Genomic DNA, 23,397 nt, shown 5'->3' with positions numbered 1-23,397 from the left:
TGACCCATACGTGGTATTGAGCACTTGCGCCATCTAGTGGGTGTTTAGTAATTTTGTTAAACTACACATCAATGCTTTTTTGTACACCACAGAATACCAACATTGTGGCAGAATAGGATCAGACAGGAAAAATAAGGCACAGTAAATATAAGTATACATTTACTATATCTATAAATCTAAATATAAAAATAATAAATTTAAAATAAGGAATAATAGTAACAGAAACAGAAACCGCAAAAAATGAAATAAAATATTTTTTACAAAAAAATTATTATTATTATTATTATTGTGGGCAGAAGATACTGAACCTCAGGTAGGGTCAAGAATGGGACTAGGATATAAGGAACTTAAAAAGGGTAGGATGTAGCAATAGGGAGGAACACTTTCATAAACATCAATTCAGATCACATTGTTCAATTCCACGGCCTCATTTAAACCATTGGGGTGGATGCAGTTCATCTGGTACATCCAGTAAACTTCCCTTCTACACAATTTCTTGAACTGATCTCCACCCCTGATGGTTTTGGCAATGTGTTCAACACCTATTATTTTTAAGTTTTTGGGATTACTAGAATGATTTTCAAAAAAGTGCTTGGACACACTATGTGATGTAATTTTGTTGATAATATTTCTACGGTGTTCCAAAAAGCGCTGCTTCAGGGGACGGGTAGTGCGTCCAACGTATTTTTGACCACAGTCACATATGAGTACGTAAATTACATGACATTACATTAGTGCAGGAGTCCTCAAACTATTTTTCTCTGGGACCCCATCATACAATATAAATAATTACAGGACCTCAGCAATTTACTGCAGAAGGTCATCTGATCACATGTATATAGTCAGCAGACAGCACATGCATAGCAGCATTGTAGAGGCACAAAATTATGCGAGGAGTCTAAAATAACAGATTTTTCAGACTCCTTGAATCACTGACTGAGATCAGAAAAGTCAGCCTGATGGTTAGCAACACTGAATCACAGCACCATGCTGAAAAGGTCGGCACCTACAGTTTGAGAACCGCTAGTCTAGTGTGTCCAACGCTTAAGGTTGGGGACACACACTCCTAAAGCAAAAGACACCGCTTAGGAAAGCGATTACACACAAATTAAGCTAATTGAAAACTTCTAATTGCTTAATTAGGTGGGGGGCACTAGAGCAAATCCCAGTGATTTTTCCTAAAATTTGCGATCAGCCGCCTTGCTCTGGGGAGATGGGAGGAAGAAAGAGTGTGCTATATTTTCCCGACAGTCGGGATTCCGACAGTCATTAGTCAGGAATCCCGACTACACAGAGTGGGGAGCGCAATGAAGCCCCTTGCGGGCATGGTGGCGAGCTGCCCTCACCACCTATTTTATTCTCCCTCAATGGGGGTCGTGGACCCCCACGAGGGAGCAGTCGGGATTCCGACGTCGGAGTGATGACTATCGGAATCCCGACTGTCGGGGTGCCGTCCGGCACCCGGGAGAAAATTATATAGAAAATCACCATAGAATTACAAAAAAAAATAAAAAATCTTTGGATATACTGTAATTCTGAATAGTCTTGACTGATAGCTAAAGGGAAAGTTTGTTCCCCTTTAAATGAATAGAACAGAACTGATTAATCTGCAGTGTGATTTGTAAAGAATTTAAACCGGTACATATGTTAGTTGGGTGCCCACTATAGTTAGTACGCTCATACCCCCACTATCCATGTCAGCATGGAGTTGATTTTATATAGTGTGGCGAGGGGACGCAGAAAACTAAGCAAATAGCTTAGTGGGCGCCCAACATATAAGTACCTTTAAACCTGTCTGACAATGTTTTCTGCTCTGAGAAATTTGTGTACCTATATTACGTATGCTATGTGAAGCACTGAAATGAACTGTATGTATGTATATAACTTCTTTCTTTCAGCACGGATCCAAAGTTCAGAGGCAATTTAAGCCATAGGGAAATCTATATAATTCAAACATACTTTCCAGAAAAATGACATAAATTTAATTTGTTTTTTAAATAAATAGATGGTATTGGTGACTTGAACAGAACCATTAGTTGCAGATCTGGATGGCTGACTGTCATTTGTCTATTACCATCTAATTTTCTGTCTGTTTGTGTGTATCTTTTTGCTCATTATCAATATTGACCTTTTAAACGGCTATTAATAAAAGTTATATTTTACATTATTTTGAGAGCAGGTTACCAAACATATCCCAGAATCCTAAAATAACTAAAAATAAGAGTGTCCACCCAAAAAATGTATTTTCTTCTTGCACGAAGGGCCTAAAATTAGAGTTCCCGCTAGGCTTATTTCACAGGGCACTGCGCCCTGCCCCTTTACAATCTGCCGAATCCCGCCCTGCCCGTTTTTGCCCGCCCTGCACAGTTATTTGGTGCTAACAAATTACTGTCCCTCCCTGCCCGCTGACAGTGTATGACGCTGAGCGCGGCAGTGTGTGAACACTACTAGTACCCCAACTCAGCCCCTAGCCACGCTGACAGTCCCCTGGCGCGGTGACTAGTGTATGCTGCAGCGCTCAGGACTCTTCTCCCTCAGCCCTGCAGTCTCCAGCCGCGCTGACAGTCCCGCCCTCCTCAGCCTGAGGCGCGGTGACTGACAGCGTACTAGTTTTGCCCTCCTCAGCCCTGCAGCGCGGAAAGCTTGGCGGGTGAGGGGGGAGCCGCTAAGCCGGGTATATGCTCCCTCAGAGCCAGCGTCAGTCTTCATTACCACTGTAGATCAGCAGGGGGCCAGGGCAGCCGTTTGTCAGCACTTCTGGGCTGAAATCCACTGCCTGCCCGCCTGGCAGCATTAGTGCTGGAGCGCGTGCTCTGTCTGTGACAGGGGCTGCGGCGCATTTACTGTTAATAGTGCCCCTAACAAAAATGGCCGCTTGCCAAAAGGAGGGCTGCTGCTCATGCCCAGCAGCAGCCCCTCCTCCCATGGTCCTTGCTGAGTCAGTCTGATGACTCCAGGAGCTACAGACACGCGACTCACCCCCACGCTCCTCAGCACACTGAGTAGATGGAGTGAGCAGAGCAGCAGCAAGCAGGACACACCAGTATCCTTCTTTCCCCTGCAGTGACATAAGATACGGAGGCACACTGACTTCCCTTCTGCTTGATGTCACCAGACGCTACCCTACACTGCACAGCCACCCAACTTCAATCTCCATGCCTGTCTGAGTGAATGACAGACGTTATGGGCTGCAGTGCTGCGGAAATGTGGATACCATATGCTGCTGAGAGTACATTTTAAAAAAGGTACATAAACTATATATTTTGATGAAGCCTCACACTGTGTTGTGTGTGTGTTTATACACACACACACACACACACACACACACTTACATATACATATTTTCCAGGAAACCTGTGTCTGCCACCTTCTCTGCTATTCCCAACCCTGCCAAAGCTCTGTCCCTGCCCCCTGTCATGCCTCTGTCAGGTCACCCACCACTATGCGGAAAGGAAGATTCTGGGAGTACTGGTGTGCTGTGCACCTGCAGCCATGGGTAATAAACATGTACCCCACCCTCAGCCCGTGGCAACATGCATTTAAACCCATGGCATCAAGCAAGAAACCCCTGGCAACAAGCATGTAGGTAAGCAGCACAGCATAATATGTAATATGCATTACAGTGTGTGGCATAATGTGTAATGGGCATCACAGTCTGAGGTGTAATGGGCATCACAGTGTGATGCGCAAACTGTAATGGACATCACGGTGTGAGGCATAATGTGTAATGGGCATCACAGTGTGATGCGCAACGTGTAATGGACATCACGCCATGAGGCACAAGGAGTAATGGGCATTATGGTGTGTGGCGTAATGGGAATTACAGTGTTTGGTATAATGTGTATTGGGTATAACGGCAGTGTAAATTTTTGACGCGCGCCTTCGGCATGCAATGTCCCAGTTGTCACTGTTTTGCAAGGCCCTGCCATGTGTAATGGACATAATGTTATGTGGCATTATGTGGAATGGCCATTCATCATGTGGAATGGGAATTACTGTTTGTGGTAATATGTGCGATGGGCATTATGGTGTGTGGCATTATGTGTAATGGGCATTACACTTTTTTTAGTTTTAATCTGGCAGCACACAATCTAGTCAATAATAAGCTTTTTGTGAAGAGGCTTTTATTTATGTTTTATCTTAACTGGGATGTTAGATTAAAGTATTAAAATGTGCCTTCCTGACTGAAAAATGTGTCCTCATAATTGAAAAATGTGCCCTCCCCGTGGTCAGCACCCTGCCCTAAAAAATTTCTAGAGTTAACACTATAAAAAGGTACAAGGCAATATACTGTATATGGTTTTTAAACATTGCTGCTCAGTGGCCATAGGCCAGAATCCAAAATGAACAGCCGAAATGGGCGTTTTTTTGCTTTTTTTCTTCTCTTGATCACAATTCTTACTTGGACATATCCAATTAGGGGCACCAATTTTGCCTCACGAAAATACAGGAGTTCCAAAAGAGGTGAAAGCATTTACTGCAGATTTGGTTTTACCTGCCTAAGGCAGAAGCAACCGGATCCTATAAGCATCAGCAACGTGGTGAATGGGATAAGCCAGGCAGCAGCATTGGAGATACATTGGAATGGAGGAAAGTTACAGTAGCACAATATGAAGATGATCAGTTAGTGGATGAAGGTCTTCATAAAAACCAGGTTGAGAAATGGTCTGATCCAGGAAATATTTTTGCGTAGGATTGCACTTCACCATACAGTACCTAACATTAATACAACTTTGCTAGTATACAGTACCATAGGTATAAGGTTTAAATGATAGCAACAGTTTACATGTGATTCAATTATATGCTTGAGTTGTTAAATGCAGCAAGACCTGTTAAAGTCGAGTTGCACACACGCCATTTTAGGATAGTATGGCCGCCATTTTGGTTCACAGAGTTGCGCAAATAAAGTATTATACCAGAGTCTGTGTAGCGAAGTGGACCATAAGCGCAGCCATACTAATACACATAAATTCATAAATACCATACTTACACCAAATAAAATATAGTTAATTAAAGGTTCTGTGCACCACACATAGGTTAATCAGCAATACACAATTGTGTCTGTATAATGTTTAGTATCGTTAGGTTCCGTTTCTCATGCGCAGCACTCCGGTCGTAGCGAAAACTTCGCAACTCATAAGGTCCGATAATTACGGACAAAATCCATATTCCATATGCCATGTACTATTTCTGCTAAAACTGTGTGAGACAACGGAATCAAGTTATAACCGGCTTTTTACGACCCTGACGACGATGCCAACACACAAAGGACACCAAAGTACACTCCCCCTGCACCAATCCAATTTAAGTGTAATACTTTGCTCCAATCACTGAGGACTGGACATTTGAACCCTTGACCAATTGCAACGGCCTTTGACCCCCCCTTCTTGGACCCTATAAATATAGCAATCCTTGAGCTGGCTCGGTCACTTCGGCACTGCATCTATCCCTTCACCATTGACCGGGCTAAAGTTCTATTTGAACATAGCGAGCTCCGACCGGACTGCGCTGCGCATATCTGATAAAACGGTAAACGGTTGCATTACTTGTGCTTTCTTTTATTGTTTATTGGCTGATTGTATTCTGTACCTGTTTTCTTTCCCCTAGTAGTATTCAACTTGTATTTAGTATTGTTAAGGGAATTGTATCACGTGTTATCCTGTATTTCTTCTTTCTGTAACCCCCTGTTGTCCGCTAGGGACTAAATACACTATTTGGAGAATCTATCTCCTCACTTTGTTATATCTTTGTCTCGTCTATTATTCGCATCTAGCGATAAGGTATATTACGGACATTGTCCATAAAAGGTATTCGCAGTTTAGGTACTAAATACTGCGAAGGGATACTCAATAACTGGCATCGATTCAGCGTGTACATTACACGGAAAAGGTCCGCTACGCTTTGTTCGCACGTAGCTAGGTTAAAAGGGTACGCAAGTTACGGAAAGAGTACGCAACTGCGCATTTCACTTCTTGTCCTTCTGGTTACATTAATATCAGTATTGATAGACCAAATACAATAGACAATTAGCCAAGTAATATGTTGGTAAAAGCAATCAGAAGAGAACTATTGTAAACTTATATGCAGATTTTTGCCAGCCAGACTTATACTTTGAGTGCCAATGTTGCTGGGAGCGATCCTCAAAATATCCGCTAAAATGCCACCATTGCTCACAGAGACTGTACTTTTAGTATAAATAAATACAGTCAAGTAATTGAAGTACTGCACCCAATAAATGAACTGTCGCGATGAACGGAACTGGCAATTCTAACTGATATTTTGAGGAACTTCCAGCAATGATGGCATTCAAAGGGTTCATTAAAAAAAAAAAAAAAAAAAAAAAAAAAAAACACACCTTTTGATTTGCAATTTTCACACCTATTTTGACAGTCACTTGGCACTCAAAGGGTTAATACACCTTACAAGCAACAGATCTTGTCCAGCTTCCCCCCCCCCCCCCCCCATAATAGTCCGTAATGCTATAGTTTGGCACTTGGGCCAGCAAAAACTACTCTTTACCTAGTAAAGAGACGATACCTTTATACATTAAAAGTAGTAGATGTATAACATTCATCTGTATATTTCCCGTCAGTTGTATTATTTACAGACTATGCTGAACCAAAATCTAGAGGTGCATACACGGTGCAACTTTGGCTGATTTTGAAAATGCGATTTCCCTTAAACTCCCCAGAGCCCAGAAGCACAGATATTGACTCCAGAAATGGAGAAATAGAATCAATCGGGGAGTACCAAATTCCTGTTTTCTCCTTCATCCACCAGAGAACACTGCAGTCTTAATACATTAGGGACATCCCAAAGCTACACCCACGGACAGGAGAGCGCTGATCATCTTGTAACACTGCTCGGCCAAACCGGGACGCGGAGGCCATAAATGATGTCAAACATGTAAAATTGTAGAAAGATGTGCGAACAAGACCAAGTGGTGCACTATACATCTGAGTCTTCGGGGCCAAGAAGGCCTCACTGAACTAGTAGAATGAGCTGAAATAACTGATGGAATCCTCTGAGAAGAGGCCAGTTAAGCCTGTTTAATGGTCAGGCAAATCCAGCGTGCGAGAGTCTGACGGCAAGCCATCCTCTCTTGGATGCATCATAGAGAACAAATAGGGAATCCACCTCGCACAAGAAAGTTGTCCTGTCCACATAGATGGACAGAGCACGTATGACATCCAGGAAGCTAGTATTCCCTGTCAAGGCCAGAACCACAATGGGTTTGTTGAAATGGAATGCAGATACCACCTTTGGTAAGAAATCCTGGTCCGCAGTTCCACCCCATCCTCGTGAAAGACCAGGAAGGGGGAAAGGCAAGAAGAAGAACACAGAGGTCAGAAAACCTTCTAACCGAAGCTAGTAGCAGCAAGATACCAGTCTTCCAGATTAACAAGCGCAAATCCAACTGAGGGAAAGATAGGACAAAAGACAAATTCCATGGTTCCGTACGAGACTTGAACGGTGGCTGAAGTCTTAAGACACCGTTTAGAAACGTTTGGACTTCATGAAGTAGGGCCCCTGTAGTGTGGTGAGGGAGCGCTGAGCTGCGGTGCAGGCAACTACGCTTTGAAGCAGCCACCGTAGCCCGAGAGCTAGAGCTGTGAGGAGGGAGTAATGGTGCTGCCCATGCAGGGGGAAAAAAAAAAAGGGATTTTTGTAAGAACTTACCGTTCGAATCCCTTTCTCTGATATGGTCCTGGTGACACAGCTCAACACTGGGATGTAGGAGGGTCCGAAGGAGCCAGGCACCTATCCTAAAGTTTTAGAGGGTAGGCTCCTCCCCTACTGCATCCCTGGACTCTTCAGTTCATCTTTCAAAGCCACTGGAATACATTAACTCAGTACAAACGCCTGCACATATTATATGCACATTTTATAACAGAAAACTGTTAACTTTTAACCATTTTAACATGAACATCATGAAACTTCTGGCATACTTACTGAGCGTAAGGGAGGGATCGCTGTGTCACCAGGACCATATCAGAGAAAGGGATTCGAACGGTAAGTTCTTACAAAAATCCCTTTTTCTCTTTCAATGGTCCTGGTGACACAGCTCAACACTGGGACGTTCCAGAGCCGGTCCTTTGGGAGGGTACGCTCAGGTCTGCAGCTCTCAGCACTGCTCGCCCGAATGATGCGTCCTCCGACGCGAACTCATGGAATCTATAGAATTTGGCAAATGTGTGAACAGATGACCAAGTGGCAGCTCTGCAAACCTGCTCAGCTGTGGCCCCATGTCGAACCGCCCAAGAGGTGGCAACTGACCTGGTGGTATGCGCATTTATTTTGGCCGGTACTGGTCTACCCACTTTGGTGTATGCAAAGGCTATCACAGACCGCAACCACCTAGCAATAGTCTGCTTAGATGCAGGCCAACCAATCTTGTGTACGTCATACAATACCAACAATGTGTCAGTCTTCCTGACACTCTTCACTCTGTCCACATATATGCGTAAGGCACGCACAACATCCAAAGTTCTCAACTTGTCCCTTTTCTTAGAACCCTCTGGGGGTTGAAACACAGGTAGAACTATCTCCTGATTTAAATGGAAGGTAGATACCACCTTCGGTAAAAACTGAGGCACTGTTCTTAAAACAGCCCTGTCATCATGAAAAATTAAGAAAGGAGATTTACATGACAAAGCTCCCAATTCTGAAACTCTTTTAGCAGATGCTACTGCTAACAAAAACACTAGCTTCCACGTAAGAAACTTAAAGTCAGCCGACCTTAAAGGTTCAAAAGGTGCCTTTTGAAGGCATTCCAAAACCAGTGATAGATCCCAAGGTGCTACTGGTTGCTTGTATGGAGGTTTCAACCTGGATACTCCTTGTAAAAAGGTTTGAATTTCCGGCAAAATGGCTATCTTTTTCTGGAAATAGATGGACAAGGCCGAAATCTGCACCTTCAGTGACTGAAGGCTTAGGCCCGATGAAAAACCATCTTGTAAGAATTCCATCATTCTTGATAGCTTAAAATGAGATGTATGAGCCTTTCTTCTCTCACACCATCGAATGTAAGTCTTCCAGACTCTATAATAATTTGCCGAAGATACAGCTTTTCTGGCTTTTATCATAGTCTGTACTACTGCCTCAGAAAACCCTTTTCTTTTCAAAATGGTGGTTTCAATAGCCAGGCCGTCAAAATCAATCGATCTGAATCCAGGTGATTGAAAGGGCCTTGTCTTAGAAGGTCTGGTCTCAGAGGTAGACGCCATGAGTCCACAGACAACCTCTGAAGCCTCGAGTACCAGGATCTCCTTGGCCAATCTGGGGCCACTAAGATCACTGGAACCTTCTGCCCCTGTATTTTCTTCAGAAGTCTCGGTAACATTGGTACTGGTGGGAATGCATAAAGGAGATCTCCCTGCCAGTGAATAGTCATGGCATCCACTGCCTCCGCTAGTGGATCCCTTGTTCTGGCATAGAACCTGGGCACTTGACGGTTGATCCTGGATGCCATCAGGTCCACATCCGGAGTTCCCCACATCGAAGTGATTTGGTGAAACACCTGAGGGTGTAAGCTCCATTCCCCTTCCTTGAGCTCCTCCCTGCTCAGGAAGTCGGCTTCTATATTCTCTATTCCTGGGATGAATATAGCCGATACAGCTGGAACATTCTGTTCCGCCCATAGGAAGATTCTGGATACCTCCCACATGGCCAATCTGCTGCGTGTACCTCCCTGGTGATTCAGATACGCCACAGCCGTGGCATTGTCGGTCTGAATCCTCAAAGGGGGGTTCTGTAACCTGTCTCCCGCCAAGGAAATGACTTTCCAGACAGCTCTCAGCTCCAATATGTTGATTGGTAACGCTGATTCCTCTGCCGTCCACAGGCCCTGAAGCCTGAGATCCAGGACTATTGCCCCCCAGCCCCTGAGACTGGCGTCGGTAGTTACTATCAACCAGTCCCAGGTCTGTAATGACCGACCCCACTGAAGGGAATCTACTTCTATCCACCATTTCAAAGATTCTCGGGTGTCCGAAGACAGCACTATCATCTCGGATTTCATGGTCAAAGTGTTTCCTGACCAAGCTGACAAAATGTTCCATTGGAACCTCCGAGAGTGGAACCTGGCAAATTGAAGCGTCTCGAATGACGCCACCATCTTCCCCAGGAGCTTGAGGCACCTCCATACTGAAATGCTCTGAGCCCTGAGAATCTCCTGGACTAGGGTGACCAGATCCCTGGCCTTTACCTCCGGGAGGAATACCCGATGAAGATGGGTGTCCAGTATGACTCCCAAGAATTGGAGCCTTTGTGACGGTACCAACTGAGATTTTTGCAAATTTAAAATCCAGCCGTGAGCCTGCAAAAAACTGATGGCCTCTGCCAAGTGACTCTGCAGCATGGCTGCTGACTCTGCTTTGAACAGGAGATCGTCCAAATAGGGTATTACTGTGATTCCCCTGAGCCTCAGCACCGCCGCCATTACTGACATTATCTTTGTGAATACCCTTGGCGCGGTTGCTAGCCCAAAGGGTAACGCCCGGAATTGTAAATGCAGGTCTCCTATGGCAAACCTCAACAAGGTCTGATGTTCCGGGTGTATAGGAACGTGCAAATATGCGTCCTGGACATCCATGGACGCCAAAAATTCTCCCTGGTCCAGACTCAGGAGTACTGACCGTAGAGACTCCATTTTGAAATGGTCTACCCATAAATGAACATTTAGAGACTTCAAATTTAGTATTGGTCTGAAAGACCCGTCTGGTTTGGGCACCAGGAACAGCGTGGAGTAAAAGCCTTTCTTCCACTCTGTCTTGGGGACTAGTGTCACCACCCCTTTTTCCAAAAGGGAGTGCGCTGCTCTCACAAGAGCTGTACGCAGCCGTGCCTCCTTTGGTAAGGATGTGGGAATGAACCTCTTCGGAGGTGGCCCTCTGAAAGGGATTTTGTAACCCTGTGTTATGATGTCTAGCACCCAGGCATCCTGGTCTAGAGAAGCCCAAGCGTCCCTGAAGAGCGTGAGACGCCCGCCCACTTTTGTCACTGTCGGGCAAAGCCCCTGACAGTCATGCAGAGGGTTTATCCTCTCCTTTATTGGCAGGCTTCTTGTGAAAAGAGCCAAATTTTGACTTTTGTGTCTTGCCTCTAGAGGGCTGAAACCTTCCCCTGAAAGACTGTCCTCGAAAGGACGCACCACCTCTAGGGGAGGGCCGAAAGGACGGCTTAAAAGCAGAAAATCTGGACGTCTGCTTTGCTGAGGAGGCCGGCAGGAATGTACTTTTGCCGCCTGTGGCCTGTTTTATAATCTCCTCTAATTCGGTACCAAAGAGTACCTTTCCTTTGAAGGCTAATGTTTCCAGAGCCTTCTTGGACTCATTGTCTGCTTCCCAGGCTTTTAGCCAAAGCACTCTCCTGGCATTAATGGAGACTGTGGACACTCTGGTTGCCATTTTAATAGCTTCCTCCTCTGCTTCAACTGCATATTCTGCTGCTGCCTTAATCTTTTCTGCCAGCAGTAATGCACCCGGGTCAGCCTGCAGCATGGTGCATAATTCACCAGCCCACTCTATCATGGCCTTAGAAACCCAGGCTGAAGCAATAAGGGGTCGTAAGGTAAACCCCACCCCTTCAAAGATAGCCTTGAGGTTTCCCTCCAGCTTTTTATCCACAGAATCTTTAAAAGCTGCACCGCCCTGTACTGGTAATACAGTAGCCTTGGACAAACGTGCCACTGAAGCGTCCACAACTGGGACCTTTTCCCAGAGCTCCGCATGAGACTCTGGCATGGGGTACAGACTAAGGAATCGCTTAGGCATCTGAAGCCTCTTATCAGGAGTTTTCCAAGCCCCTTCTAACAATTCCTGTAACCCCTCATCTGAAGGAAAAGTAACAGCCTCCTTCCGCTGTCGCTTAAAAACACCTTTAACAGGAGTCTTATCCTCCACAGTCAGCTTTAAAGCCTGCTTCACAGCTATAATGAGATCCTCTATACCAGCAGCAGAGTTCTCTTCCAAATCATCACCCTGATCCCAGGGGATGTCAGTATACTCTCCTTCCTCTTCATCTACCACAGTAGTTAAGGCATAAGACCTTCTAGGGGTCCCTGCCACATCATCCATTTTGTCCAGCATTTCACTGAACCTGTTAATCCCTTTTGCAGTATCCTGCATCACCTGGATAAGTGCAGGATCTGCCTGGGTAAGAGGCAAGGAGCCAGACGACTGCTGAGATGATGGCATAGGTCTCTGTGATTCTACCAGCCCATCACTCTGCCTGTCCAAAAGCTGCACCAAAGCGTTTACTGACCTGCCTAGGGCCCTGGCCCACGCAGGTTCCATATGCTCTGCCCTATGGGGATCACTGCCCATGGGTCTCACATCAGCGCAAGTAATACATAAGCCCCCCTTGGCCATCTGCTCAGGGACAAATTTTTGTGTGCAAACATTGCACGCGCTCAGTGCATTAAGGGCTCCCTCCCCCAAAACCACAGCCTGATGCTCAGACATGACGCAAGTGATAAAAGTATATCTATCAGTATACACAGTGCAAACAATGTACAAGCGTTTATACAGAGGCAATGCACCCAATCACTTATCTGTCTGTTGGTTTCAACTGCGGGGAAGCGATGCCCAGGAAATCCAAGTCACTCTGCCAGGATCAGTAAGCCAGCTCAGCTCCGCTGCAAGCGTTCTGAAAGGCGCCAAAGTCAGAGTGAAGGAAGAGACCACAGGTCCCTGCTGCTGCGGGGGTCCGTGACCTTTTGGCGCCATCCACCCCCAGCAAGCCGCTCCTTAGGTAGGATTTCCTAGTTCCAGTGTCTCCCCCTCAAATGGGGATCACTTGGAACATGCCTGTCACAACGCTGCTGTCCTCTCATCTAGGAGCTCAGCGTGTAAGCTCCGCATAAAATGGCCGCCGCCATCACGGAGCGCCTGTCCCCCATGATCCCCACCTAAGCGTGGAGCCGGTTTCAGGGTACTCCGGAGCCCAGGCAGCCTTTTAGAAAAGGCTATAAGCGCTGCACAGGGAGACCAGACAGCGTCTCCCCTGTGCACAGTGAGCTGACAGGACGCGCTTCTGTCAGCTCCTGCTGCGCAAGCAGTGTGAGGATTCACTATGAGAATCCTCACACTGTGCCTACCTAGCTAGGGTAAAAGTTAATAAAATAATAAAAATCCCCTAACTACTCTAATTCTTCGGCTGCTCCTGCAGCCCTTTAGAATAGCACCCACTCCAGTGGGCACCTAACACGAACTGAAGAGTCCAGGGATGCAGTAGGGGAGGAGCCTACCCTCTAAAACTTTAGGATAGGTGCCTGGCTCCTTCGGACCCTCCTACATCCCAGTGTTGAGCTGTGTCACCAGGACCATTGAAAGAGAAAAAAGCACCAATGCACTGCGCAGAAGGCCCCTCCCCCATGGGCATGCAAAACCTAGGTGCCTGTGACTAAGCGGAGTGCTTAATACAGCCTCCACTCTGGGCACCCAGTCTCATCCTCTGACCACGCGCTGTAGCCAGCGGCTTTCAGAGCTGTCTCCTAGATGAGACCAGCGCACTACCTGGTCCCGCCACACTGGCATCTAATACCTGTCAGCCGCACAGCCTCTGCTGCTCCTGGAGTTGTGGCGGGCCCTGGACCCGTAACCCTACTGTGAACATTTGCAGCGGATCCCGGATGCGGTGGCACTGGTGACCGCGTACATGGAAGGTGCACTGCGTGCAGTGGTGAACAGCCCCCTCCAGGGTCCCTCAAAACAGGCAGACCCTGCTGAGAGGTCTGCCTGTCCTCAGACTGTAGGAAAATGTATAAAATATTAAAAATAAAAAAGCAAATCCTAATCGGCCCAAGGAACCTACTCCTCCAGGCACTTTTTCTAAGACTGGGGTCTGGGTGGGGATAGAGGAGGGAGGAGCCTGTCACACAAAAGTTTCTTAAAGTGCCACTCCTCCCGAACACCTACTCTATCCCCACATGTGATGACTGCAGTGGCCCCTGCTGTATGTAGGTGAAAAGAGAAGATGAGGAGAGGAGCCACCAAACCCAGAATGGACACCCACAATTGTAATATTATAGATATATCTATATATTCATACACACCACCGCTATGCATTAAAACTCACTGTCCCGTGAGAGAAAGTAAAGCTTAGGGGGAAGTGGTGACACTGGCCCTTATTCTGATCGGTGCGGCCGGATCCGAATATGCGGCCACGACCGTGCGTGCGAAACCCCGCCTTCCATACTGATCGCCAACTCCGTCCGTACGCGGTAAGAAGCTGGCCAAACGGACCGCACGTGTATTTTTCCCGGAATACGCCTCCTCCATCTCAGGGAACCTCCCCCATCATTCGATGGTCGCAGACCATCGAATGCAGGACCGAGTGGTCCACCAGCTCCCGCAACCTCAGACCACACGGACATTTTTCCGTGCAAAAGCAGGGATCTGGGCGGGCAGCTGACATCCGGCGATGTCATATGTCCGCCCCCTACACGTGCGTCACGGCCGCATTACCATACGTACGCCCAGCGTTTGCATGGGAACGCCCATGAAACGCGGGGCGTATGCATATGGTAATGAGCCCAAATAGCCCTTCACGCCCCTCTCCACCCCCTGTTCGGAGTGTTCACATTTCATGCGGGATTTGGCCGTACGCCCCGCTCTTACACGAGCCCTGGTGGTGCAGTATGGGCAGTGGACCAGTAACAGGAGGAGCTGCAGCTGGTCCCCAATGTGGAAGCACACCACAGGCGGTGGAGACCTGACCTTACCCAGGGGTTCCCACATCGCAGTCAGACAGTTGGCTTCCTCTGTCTGCCTGTCCTCACTGTAAATATAAAGAAAAGTATTAAAATCTTAGTCCACCAAGGAGACCAAGCCCAGTGATCCAACTCCTCCAGGCACTCTTCCTAGGACTGAGGTCTGGGATGGGGATAAAGGAGAGGAGCCTGCCACACTAAGAATTTGAAAGTGTCAACTCCCATCACCACTCTATCCCCAGTGTATGATGACTGCAGTGTCCCATGGTGGATGAAGGAGAAAGCTAGCTTGTACAATGTCAAAATTGAGCTGCCAGCACAGTATTTTTTCTTGGATACCGACCACATGATATTTACTATGTTTTCTATTGATATGGACTGTATAAGGTTTATGCCCCATTACGATATTTTAAATTTGTATTGCCTCCACTGTAAGGGGTGTGCACATGCTTCGATTTTGGCAGATTTTCAATTAGATTTTGCTTATAGAAGCAAAATCGAATGGTTTTTAAGATGCTTTCAATTCGATGCGCGCTCCCATTTTCTCTATATCGAAAAGAAAAATAGACTGTGCCGGCAAGGAACTATCGAATTCGATCCACTCAATTAAATGTGTACAATGTGCCTTGAACATACTTGCCTACCTGACCCCCTCCATGCGGGAGAAAATGCTCTTTTTCTGGACTTCCTTGGTAATGTATGATTGCCATCACCTGTGGGGAGCTAGGTAAAGGTGTTTCACCACAGGTGCTGGCAATCATACATTACCAGGGAAGTCCAGGAGCAGAGCATTTTCTCCCGCATAGAGAGGGTCAGGTAGGCAAGTATGGCCTTGAATGCAAACCGAATTCAATATCGAAATCTACATCAAATGCAAAAGTGCAGATCGAATGGAAAGCAAAGGCCAAAGCGAAAAGGGGATGGAATTGGGGAAATCAAAAGCAAATCGATTTGAAAGTAAATCAATGCGTGTGTACACACCTATAGGATAAACCCAGATCCCTTGACTGCTGTTCAGCTGCAGCATAGACCATTACGTTACAGTGTCAGCTTTGTTGGTGAAGTTTGTTTTGTTGTCTACTACTATTTCTACCATGTTTCATAAATGGGCCGAGCAGCTTTTTGCTCTCTCTCCAAAAGCCAAATCCATGGATTTATCTGCCATGGAGGATCCATTGCAGCTTTCGTCAAGTATTAGATCTCGCCATAATTGCAGAAAAGGGTTTGCAAAAAAACAACAACTGGCAATAAAAGCAAGTTAATCACAAAACTACAATCGTGCCTATCACAATTAAACTCTGACCTAAACTTTTATGCTAAGCTACATTGGGGTTGGTTAAATTCACAGCACTGTGAAGAGAGCTGGGAGGGAGCACCTGTAGCTATTCTAAATAGTGCCTGTTATCGAAGAATGACTGTACTCGTGGTTGTTTAGCACTGTGAATTGAATCAACCACATATTAATAGCTGGGGTTAAGGAGGATTTAAAATTGAAGATGTACACCTTGGGGCATATGAAATAGCATCCAAGTTTGCCTGGGATGCAGGATGCTGGCCAAACTGACTTTTCTAAAGTGCAATCTTTGGTTGCACAGCCAATCTGGTGAAAGCATGGCTTTCACCAGATTGGCTTGGAAACTCTGCATTTTCCCCCCAATACCAACTAGTCAAGCCAAGAGCCAACAAACCAAACTCTTGTGGTAGGGTTAAACCTTTAAGGACAGGTATACATACGCACAACCAGCAATCCCATCACCCCAGACTATAGCAGATTGCCAGTACACATGTAAGCACCCATTTGTGTTGCCATCTAAATAACGTGTGAATCATGCCTTATATGAATACCAGAGCCGTGTTATTGAGAGGGACAGTCATGTTAAAGGAATAAGACATGACTTACTGTTGAGAAGTATCACAGTCTGAGAGACTGTAAGCAATCAACAACCCTGACATGCAAATCAACCTTCAATAAGTAGTGGCTAGAGAAAAGACAACCAGATCTGGAAAAATGTGTTGGATTTTGTGGGGGACCGTGTCCAGTCAGCTCCACTCATAATAAAGAAGGGCTTGGCTGTGCACTATGGAAAGAAGGAACGGTGGAAGGATATTGTTCCTTTAACAACCAAGTAATGAAAGAAAACAACTGTCAAGTTAAACAAGCCATAATATGCGCCAAAGTTAATACATTTAATTTGATATAATTAATAATTATTATTAAATTATTGAAGTGTTGTTAGCAATAGTTAAACAAGAACTTTGAAACAAATGCAGATATCTGCAAAAGCGCATAAAGAGATGCACCTAACAACCGATAGCATTGACCTACCTATTAATGCTTGAAAAAGGTTACTTTGAAAGATACCAATCACTCGCTCAATAGATTTCCCAAGTTGCTTGTCCTCAGTTTTGTTCAATCTTGTGCGATATTCCTCCAAGAGGTCCAATGCACGCTGGGTGTCTACAGAGGAAAAAAAATAATTACTTACAGCAATATCAGACTTTAAAAAAAATAAAAAAATAAAATACAAAAGTTAGAAATCCACTTACATGCAGATAGATATCTAAATACAGTGTAAATGGCAGCCCAGATGTGCAATGGTTAGCATTACTGCCTTACAGCACTGAGGTCATGTGGTCAATGCCAACCATGGCACTGTGGAGTTTTTAAATTCTCCCCATGCTTACGTGGGTTTCCTCTGGGTACTCTGGTTTACTCTTACAATCCAAAAATACTGGTAGGTTAATTGGCTGCCAAAAAAATACGTAACCCTAGAATCTTCTATGTACATGTATATGTGGTAGGAAATATAGATTGTAAGCGCCACTGGGGAAGGTACTAATGTGAATGTCAAATAATCTCTAAAAAGCGTTGAGTAATAGCAGTGCGCTATATAAAAGAGAAAGAAAGAATTCTGACAAGGATAGTAAATACAGCATTCTTATGAACAGTCAATACCAGGACTGGCCACCATGTTACACTCCAGCTGTTGTGAAGCTAGAAGTCTCAGCATACCCTTCTTATCAATCAGCTAATAAAGTACGGGACTTTTTTTATTACAACAGCTGAATAGTGATATATTTGTGAACATGGTCTTAAAAACAAAACAAAAAAAACCATTAACATCTAAAACATTTTCATAACATAATATTTATTGTAACACTTTCACACCAGAATCACGAAAGCTGACCTGGGATTTGGAACACTGTTACAATCTGGGCCAGACACGATTCACACCATGGCTCTTACCTGGCTTGGCCCTGTATTACCTATTCTGCCAGCTTGGAGAGGACACCTGTTCACATTGGGGCAGATGTATGAAGTGTCGGCGCTGCTATCTAAATGATAGCTGACCGTTGCCGGTTTGGGCTTTGCCAGCAGAAGCCCTATCTAAACAGCAGGGACAGCGATGTCCCTGCTGTTAGTGCTGGGGATCTCGCGTGAGCAGCGAGATCCCGCACATGGCCAATCGAGCCGGCCGGGGGACAGGAGACAGCGCATCAGTTTACACTGATGCGCTATCTCCAGGAGGGGACATCGCTGGAGGGGGAGTTAGCGCTCCCCCGCTTCAGCAGACATGTTAATACATCTTGCCGATGTCCATTCCAGCTTTTTTCCGGACAGCCCGCCATGGCAGCGCAGCTAAACCCTGAAAATTTCCGCCCATACCACCCAAGGGGTTAAACTGGAAATTTTCAGGTCCCAACAGGTATTTATAAAGCTGTTCCAATTCAGTTTATACCAAAAACACAAACCCTTTCACACTGAAGCTGGACACTTATTCCCGGGTCAGCACAATTTACACTACACATAGGGCATTGCCTGCACTTGGAGATAATGGCCAGGTTGTAATGCATTGTGAGTTTGGCGGCCCTGAAGTATGCCGGCCAAACTCAGAAGATTTTTTTTTAAATAGTACTCATTTACAATGGAAAACCTGCTGTGTAAGTGGAATCGGTTCATTGGGTTGACCATAAGTTGGTCTACAGTCATTATGTCGACACAGTTACGTCGATATACTGGAAGGTCGACGGGGACATGGTCGACATGGGTTAGGTCAACAGTCAAAGGGTCGATATGGGTTTTTTGACCCAAATGTCGACACAGTTGACATGGACACAGTTTTAGGTGCACCGCATCCGCTCGCAATGCTTCGGGCACACTATTTTATTCTACCATCATACCCTAGTGCAGGGGTCCTCAAACTATTTTGCTCTGTGACCCCATCAGACAATGAAAATAATTACAGGACTCCAGCAAGTTATTGCAGAAGGTCATCACATCACATGTGTAGTCAGCAGACCGCACATACATGGCAGCATTGTGGTGGCACAAAATGATGGGAGGAGTCTAAATAACAGACAATTCAACAGATTTTGCAGACTGATTGAGATTAGAAAGTCATCAGCCTGATGGTCAGCAACATGGAGTCACGACCCCATGCTGAGAAGGTCAGGACCCACAGTTTGAGAACTGCTGCCCTAGTGGATGGTAAGGCATGAAATACCTGTCCGCACAAAAAAACCCATGTCGACCTAACGCATGTGTCAACCTAGACCCCTGTCAAGCTCCCAGTATGTTGACCGTCTTATGGTCGACCAACTGACCGTATTCGTGTAAGGGAGAGATGTACTAAGCATTGAAAAGTGATAAAATGGAGAGTGATAACCCACCAGCCAATCAGCTCCTACCTGTCATTTCAGTTAGGACCTGATTGGCTGGTACTTTATCACTCTCCATTTAATCACTTTTCAAGCTTCGTACATCTGGCCCTAAATGAGGCAGGCAAAACAAACCCCCAATAAGCCATTCCATGCACTGATTGGATAGCCGCCTGCGTTTCTATTACATGCGATTGTGGGTAATAAGATATTGGCCAATGTATTTTCCTAAAAGACCATGTACTTCCCCTATGATTCCCTATTAACCACTGTGTTCCTATAATACTGTATAATGTTCTTGCCTACAAAACATTTAAAATAGGGGTGGCCACACCGGTCCTCGAGATCTATCAATGGTCCACATTTTCAAAGTAATCTAGCTGCTGCACAGCTGTAGTCATTACTAATGCCCGTTTTCACAGAGGCAAAAACTTGGGTTTTTACCTCATGGTCTTGGGTCAGTGTAAAAGGTGTACTGAAAAAAAAAAAAAAACCACGGATCGATTTCCACGCAAATTCTACCCTGGTCCTGACCATTGTGGAACATGGGGAGGCCCTGGGTGGTGGGGCAGTGTAAACTGGTGTGCTGGGTCTTTCGAGCCGGCTCCCGTTTGCAGCGTCTTGTCTTTATCATGGAGGTTGGGAGGTGGCACACACAGCCTCCGCTGCTGTACTGTGCAGACAGCAGTGGAGCCAGGGAGGAGGTGAATTGATACCTGTGTGGGGAATCCATTTACTTCAGGGGCTAGTGGGTGCACGGAGGCTGGGGACAAGCCCAGAAGCTTACCTTGGTGCTGGACTTGCCCCCAGCGCAGCAGTCCTGGGACTTAGATATGATGTCCTCTCCAAGGGCCACTACCTGCATCCGCGTACAGTGTAAACTGTGCTGGCCCAGGAGTATTCCGGGTCAACACCGTGGTGTAAATGGGGAAAATCCCGGATCCGACCCAGATTGGAACAATGTCCCAAATACCGGGTCGGAGCCGGGATTGTGGTGTAAAAGCGGTATAACTGTCACATTTTTAAACATGCTGTATTCATTCCTACTATAGAGCCACAGGCTGCCTGAAAAACCATATTGATAGATCTTGAGGACAGGTTTGTCCACCCCAATTTAAAAACAACCTGTTTGCTTTCATACTTGCTCTCCCTCTCAACATTCCATTCCCACCTAAATGCACCAAGCTTCGAAAAGTGAGCTTGGTGCAGTCAGCGCCTGTCATTTCTCAAACTCAGCCTGTAACAATGCATTTATTAGCTGATTATCACTTTTTTGAAGCTTGGTGCATTCTGGCCCCATATCTTCATTTAATTATACTTTCTTAGTAAGTCATACTTTATGTATAGCAATTTTTTCTGAAACGTTTGCCTGTGTGTAGATATAGATATATCTATCAATACACATACAAAAAAACTTTGTGTCACATATCTGTCAAAAAAACTGCAATATAAATAAATAAAACAATGTAAATTTCCCATTCAACACAAATATTCCCTTCTACAAAAACAAATACTGTTTTGAGGTTTAGAAATATTTTGGAAAATGGGCATGTAAACACAAAAAACAGACAATATATCAATTGCAACTACAACATTACAATTTTCTAACAGTGTGCTTGTTTAGAGGGATTATAGATCAGGACAAACTATGTAGAACTAAACAAAATTAAAAGGTGGTAAGTCAATGGAATACTCAAGTATCAAACCAATCACAGCAGTTTAACAATAAAGTTGCCTCTTTTATATTGATAGAAGCAAACTCCTCCTTGAAAGTCTCATGTTCATTCTGTTTCACTATGAATCAGATCAGCAAAGCAGTAAATTAAAATATCAGCTGACCAAATAATCTATGTTAATAGTGTGTGTCTTAAAAGGTTTCAAGAGTTGTAGCATAAAATGTGGCCTCAAGTCCCATCATGATTTATTAGCATATTAAGCAAAAATATAAATAAACCTCTGCACTTATTTAAATGGCAGGAGCATAGACACAAAGTTTTATTTTTGTAACCAGACATTGTTAACTCTACCAAAGCATAGCCAAACTTCATAGGAGGTATGGTTAGCCAGTCAAGGATGTAGTATAAAAGGAGTAGTTCACTGCTAACCAAGATTCCAAGGAAAACAAGTAAAATCATGTCCTTGTCTTCAGATATTCTGCAAAACTTATTACAACATACTACCCACAGTAGTCTGTGTGCATAGCTATGCACCTAGTGTAAGGTAGGTACAGGCACCACAGAGTGAGGAGCCACTCACTGAGAGGCAAGGTAGGGGGTAGAACCACCACAGAGGGAGGAGCAACTCACAGTGTAGGGTAAATTAGCCACTTATTGAGCAGCTAGGTAAGTACAGGCACAATACACAGACAATAAAGTGATTCAAGACACACACCTTGCTTTCTGACAGGCATAGTGCCTCCCCCCTGACACACACCAACAGGCTGTCAGGAGGATGACCTCGGCTACCCCTGTACCCCGCAGTTGGAGACTCCACGAAATAATCCCCAGCTCACAATGTGCCCCACCTCCCCAAGCAGGAGGGTACCGAGTTCTTTCCTCCACCCCCAGCAGTGGAGCAGTGGGAAAGTCCTGTTCTGTGCGGGATTCCTCCCCCGGGACTCTTCCACACACTGTGGAAGGGAGGTTCCCAACTCCTGTGTTTCCAGTCCAAGTAGTGTGAGCAGGGCTCCGGTGTCGCTCAGTCTCTCAGTCCTGGCTGTGGAGAGCACCTCCTGCAGCGGGACACAAAGTTGTTGGTGTGGGAGTCCCCGTCCCCTCCACGTCAGCTCGGGGATCGCACTGCAGCTCAGGGGCACAACAAGAAAAAGTTATTTCCCACGTCCGCCGTGTCTCTCCCCAGCTTTTGCGTTGCCCCTTCCCTCCACTTCTTCTGCTTCTCGTCTGCCTCTGTCAGCTCCCCCGCCCCCTCCTGCTCTTCTCCGTCCTCTCCTCTCCCACCCCCTCCTCCTCCTTCTCCTCCTGTCTCTCTCTCTCACACCGCTCGAAAACCCAAACTTTACTCCAAAATGGCGCCCCGGAGCTGACTGGAGTAAACCACGTGACCTCCCCTTCAGTCCCGGCGCCGTCTCCTCCAATCAGGAGTGAGCTCTGCCGGGCGGCTGCACTAGCCTGTACCTTGGTAGAAGCTAGGAAAGCTGTAGCCTTTGGTTTCTTAAAGCGGCTGAGGTGAGCGGGTGGGGTCACGCTTCTCACCTCTTTAAAGCGGCAATCTTTTTTTTCTCTACACAGTCGTTAGTGAGAAAATGAAATCCACCAGTGCTGCTAAATCGTATATCCTTGTATGTCATTATATATCCTTATGCTATTCAGGTGATAAAGTGGTTAAATCCCTCCCAGGGAAACTGCTACTGTCACCTGTGGGACATAGCCGTCACGACTAGGTGGTATAATATGGTGCACTATGCTCCCCATCATGCTATGTGTATACTGGAGTTTGTGGCAATGTAATGCCTATGTATTTCGGATTCTCTGTTTTAAAAATAGTTAAATTGTACATGCTAGCATAAGAATATTCTGTAAGCATGGCCTCAAGAGGTACAGAATATACAGGAACTGTCAGGGCCAGATTAAGGTCTGTGGGGGGCCCATGAAAATACATTTGTATGTCAATAATATGATTGTATGTCCCAAAAATAGATGTAACGCACCCCCCCGCTATCCACGCCACCCCGAAGTCTGCGAGCGGCGGCGGAACGCGTCCTCCGACTTTTTCATTACCCCACTATCAATGTTGGCGTGGAGTTGATTTTATATAGCGTGGCGAGCAACCGAGCCCGAAGCGTGGGGAGCGCAGCGAGTCCTGTGGATTACTTTACTTGTATTCCGGGCCCCCTTGCGAGGCTCACTGCGCTCACCACGCTTCAGGCTTGGTGGCTCGCTGCGCTCGCCACACTATATAGAATCAACTCCACTCCGACGTGGATAGTGGGGTAATGAAAAAGTCGGAGGACGCGTTCCGCCACCCATCCATGCCACGCTTCGGGGTGGCATGGATAGTGGGGGGTG

At 45.8% G+C, this 23,397-nt stretch overlaps 1 protein-coding gene across 18 annotated transcripts in view; it reads right to left on the bottom strand.

Annotated features, from left to right (window-relative positions):
• The window catches only part of DLG1 (discs large MAGUK scaffold protein 1), a 291,905-nt gene extending 269,603 nt beyond the window's left edge, over window positions 1-22,302 (bottom strand). For 15 of the 18 annotated variants that reach the window (XM_083177591.1, XM_083177594.1, XM_083177595.1 and 12 more), the window contains exons 1-2: window positions 21,764-22,302; window positions 17,040-17,171 (exon numbers count right to left, since the gene is read on the bottom strand). In XM_083177591.1, the coding sequence (XP_083033717.1) occupies window positions 17,040-17,171; window positions 21,764-21,782 (151 nt within the window). In that variant the 5' untranslated portion in view covers window positions 21,783-22,302. The remainder of the gene's footprint in view (window positions 1-17,039; window positions 17,172-21,763) is intronic. The other 3 variants (XM_083177603.1, XM_083177614.1, XM_083177615.1) reach the window with 1 other exon arrangement.
• Window positions 22,303-23,397: the final 1,095 nt, after the last annotated feature.

The sequence above is a fragment of the Crinia signifera genome, chromosome 3 (genome assembly GCF_055691185.1).
Source record: "Crinia signifera chromosome 3, ASM5569118v1, whole genome shotgun sequence".
In the NCBI taxonomy this organism is placed as follows: Eukaryota; Metazoa; Chordata; class Amphibia; order Anura; family Myobatrachidae; genus Crinia; species Crinia signifera.
The sequence above is the reverse complement of the archived record's forward strand: the minus strand, read 5'-3'. Positions and strand labels throughout refer to the sequence as shown.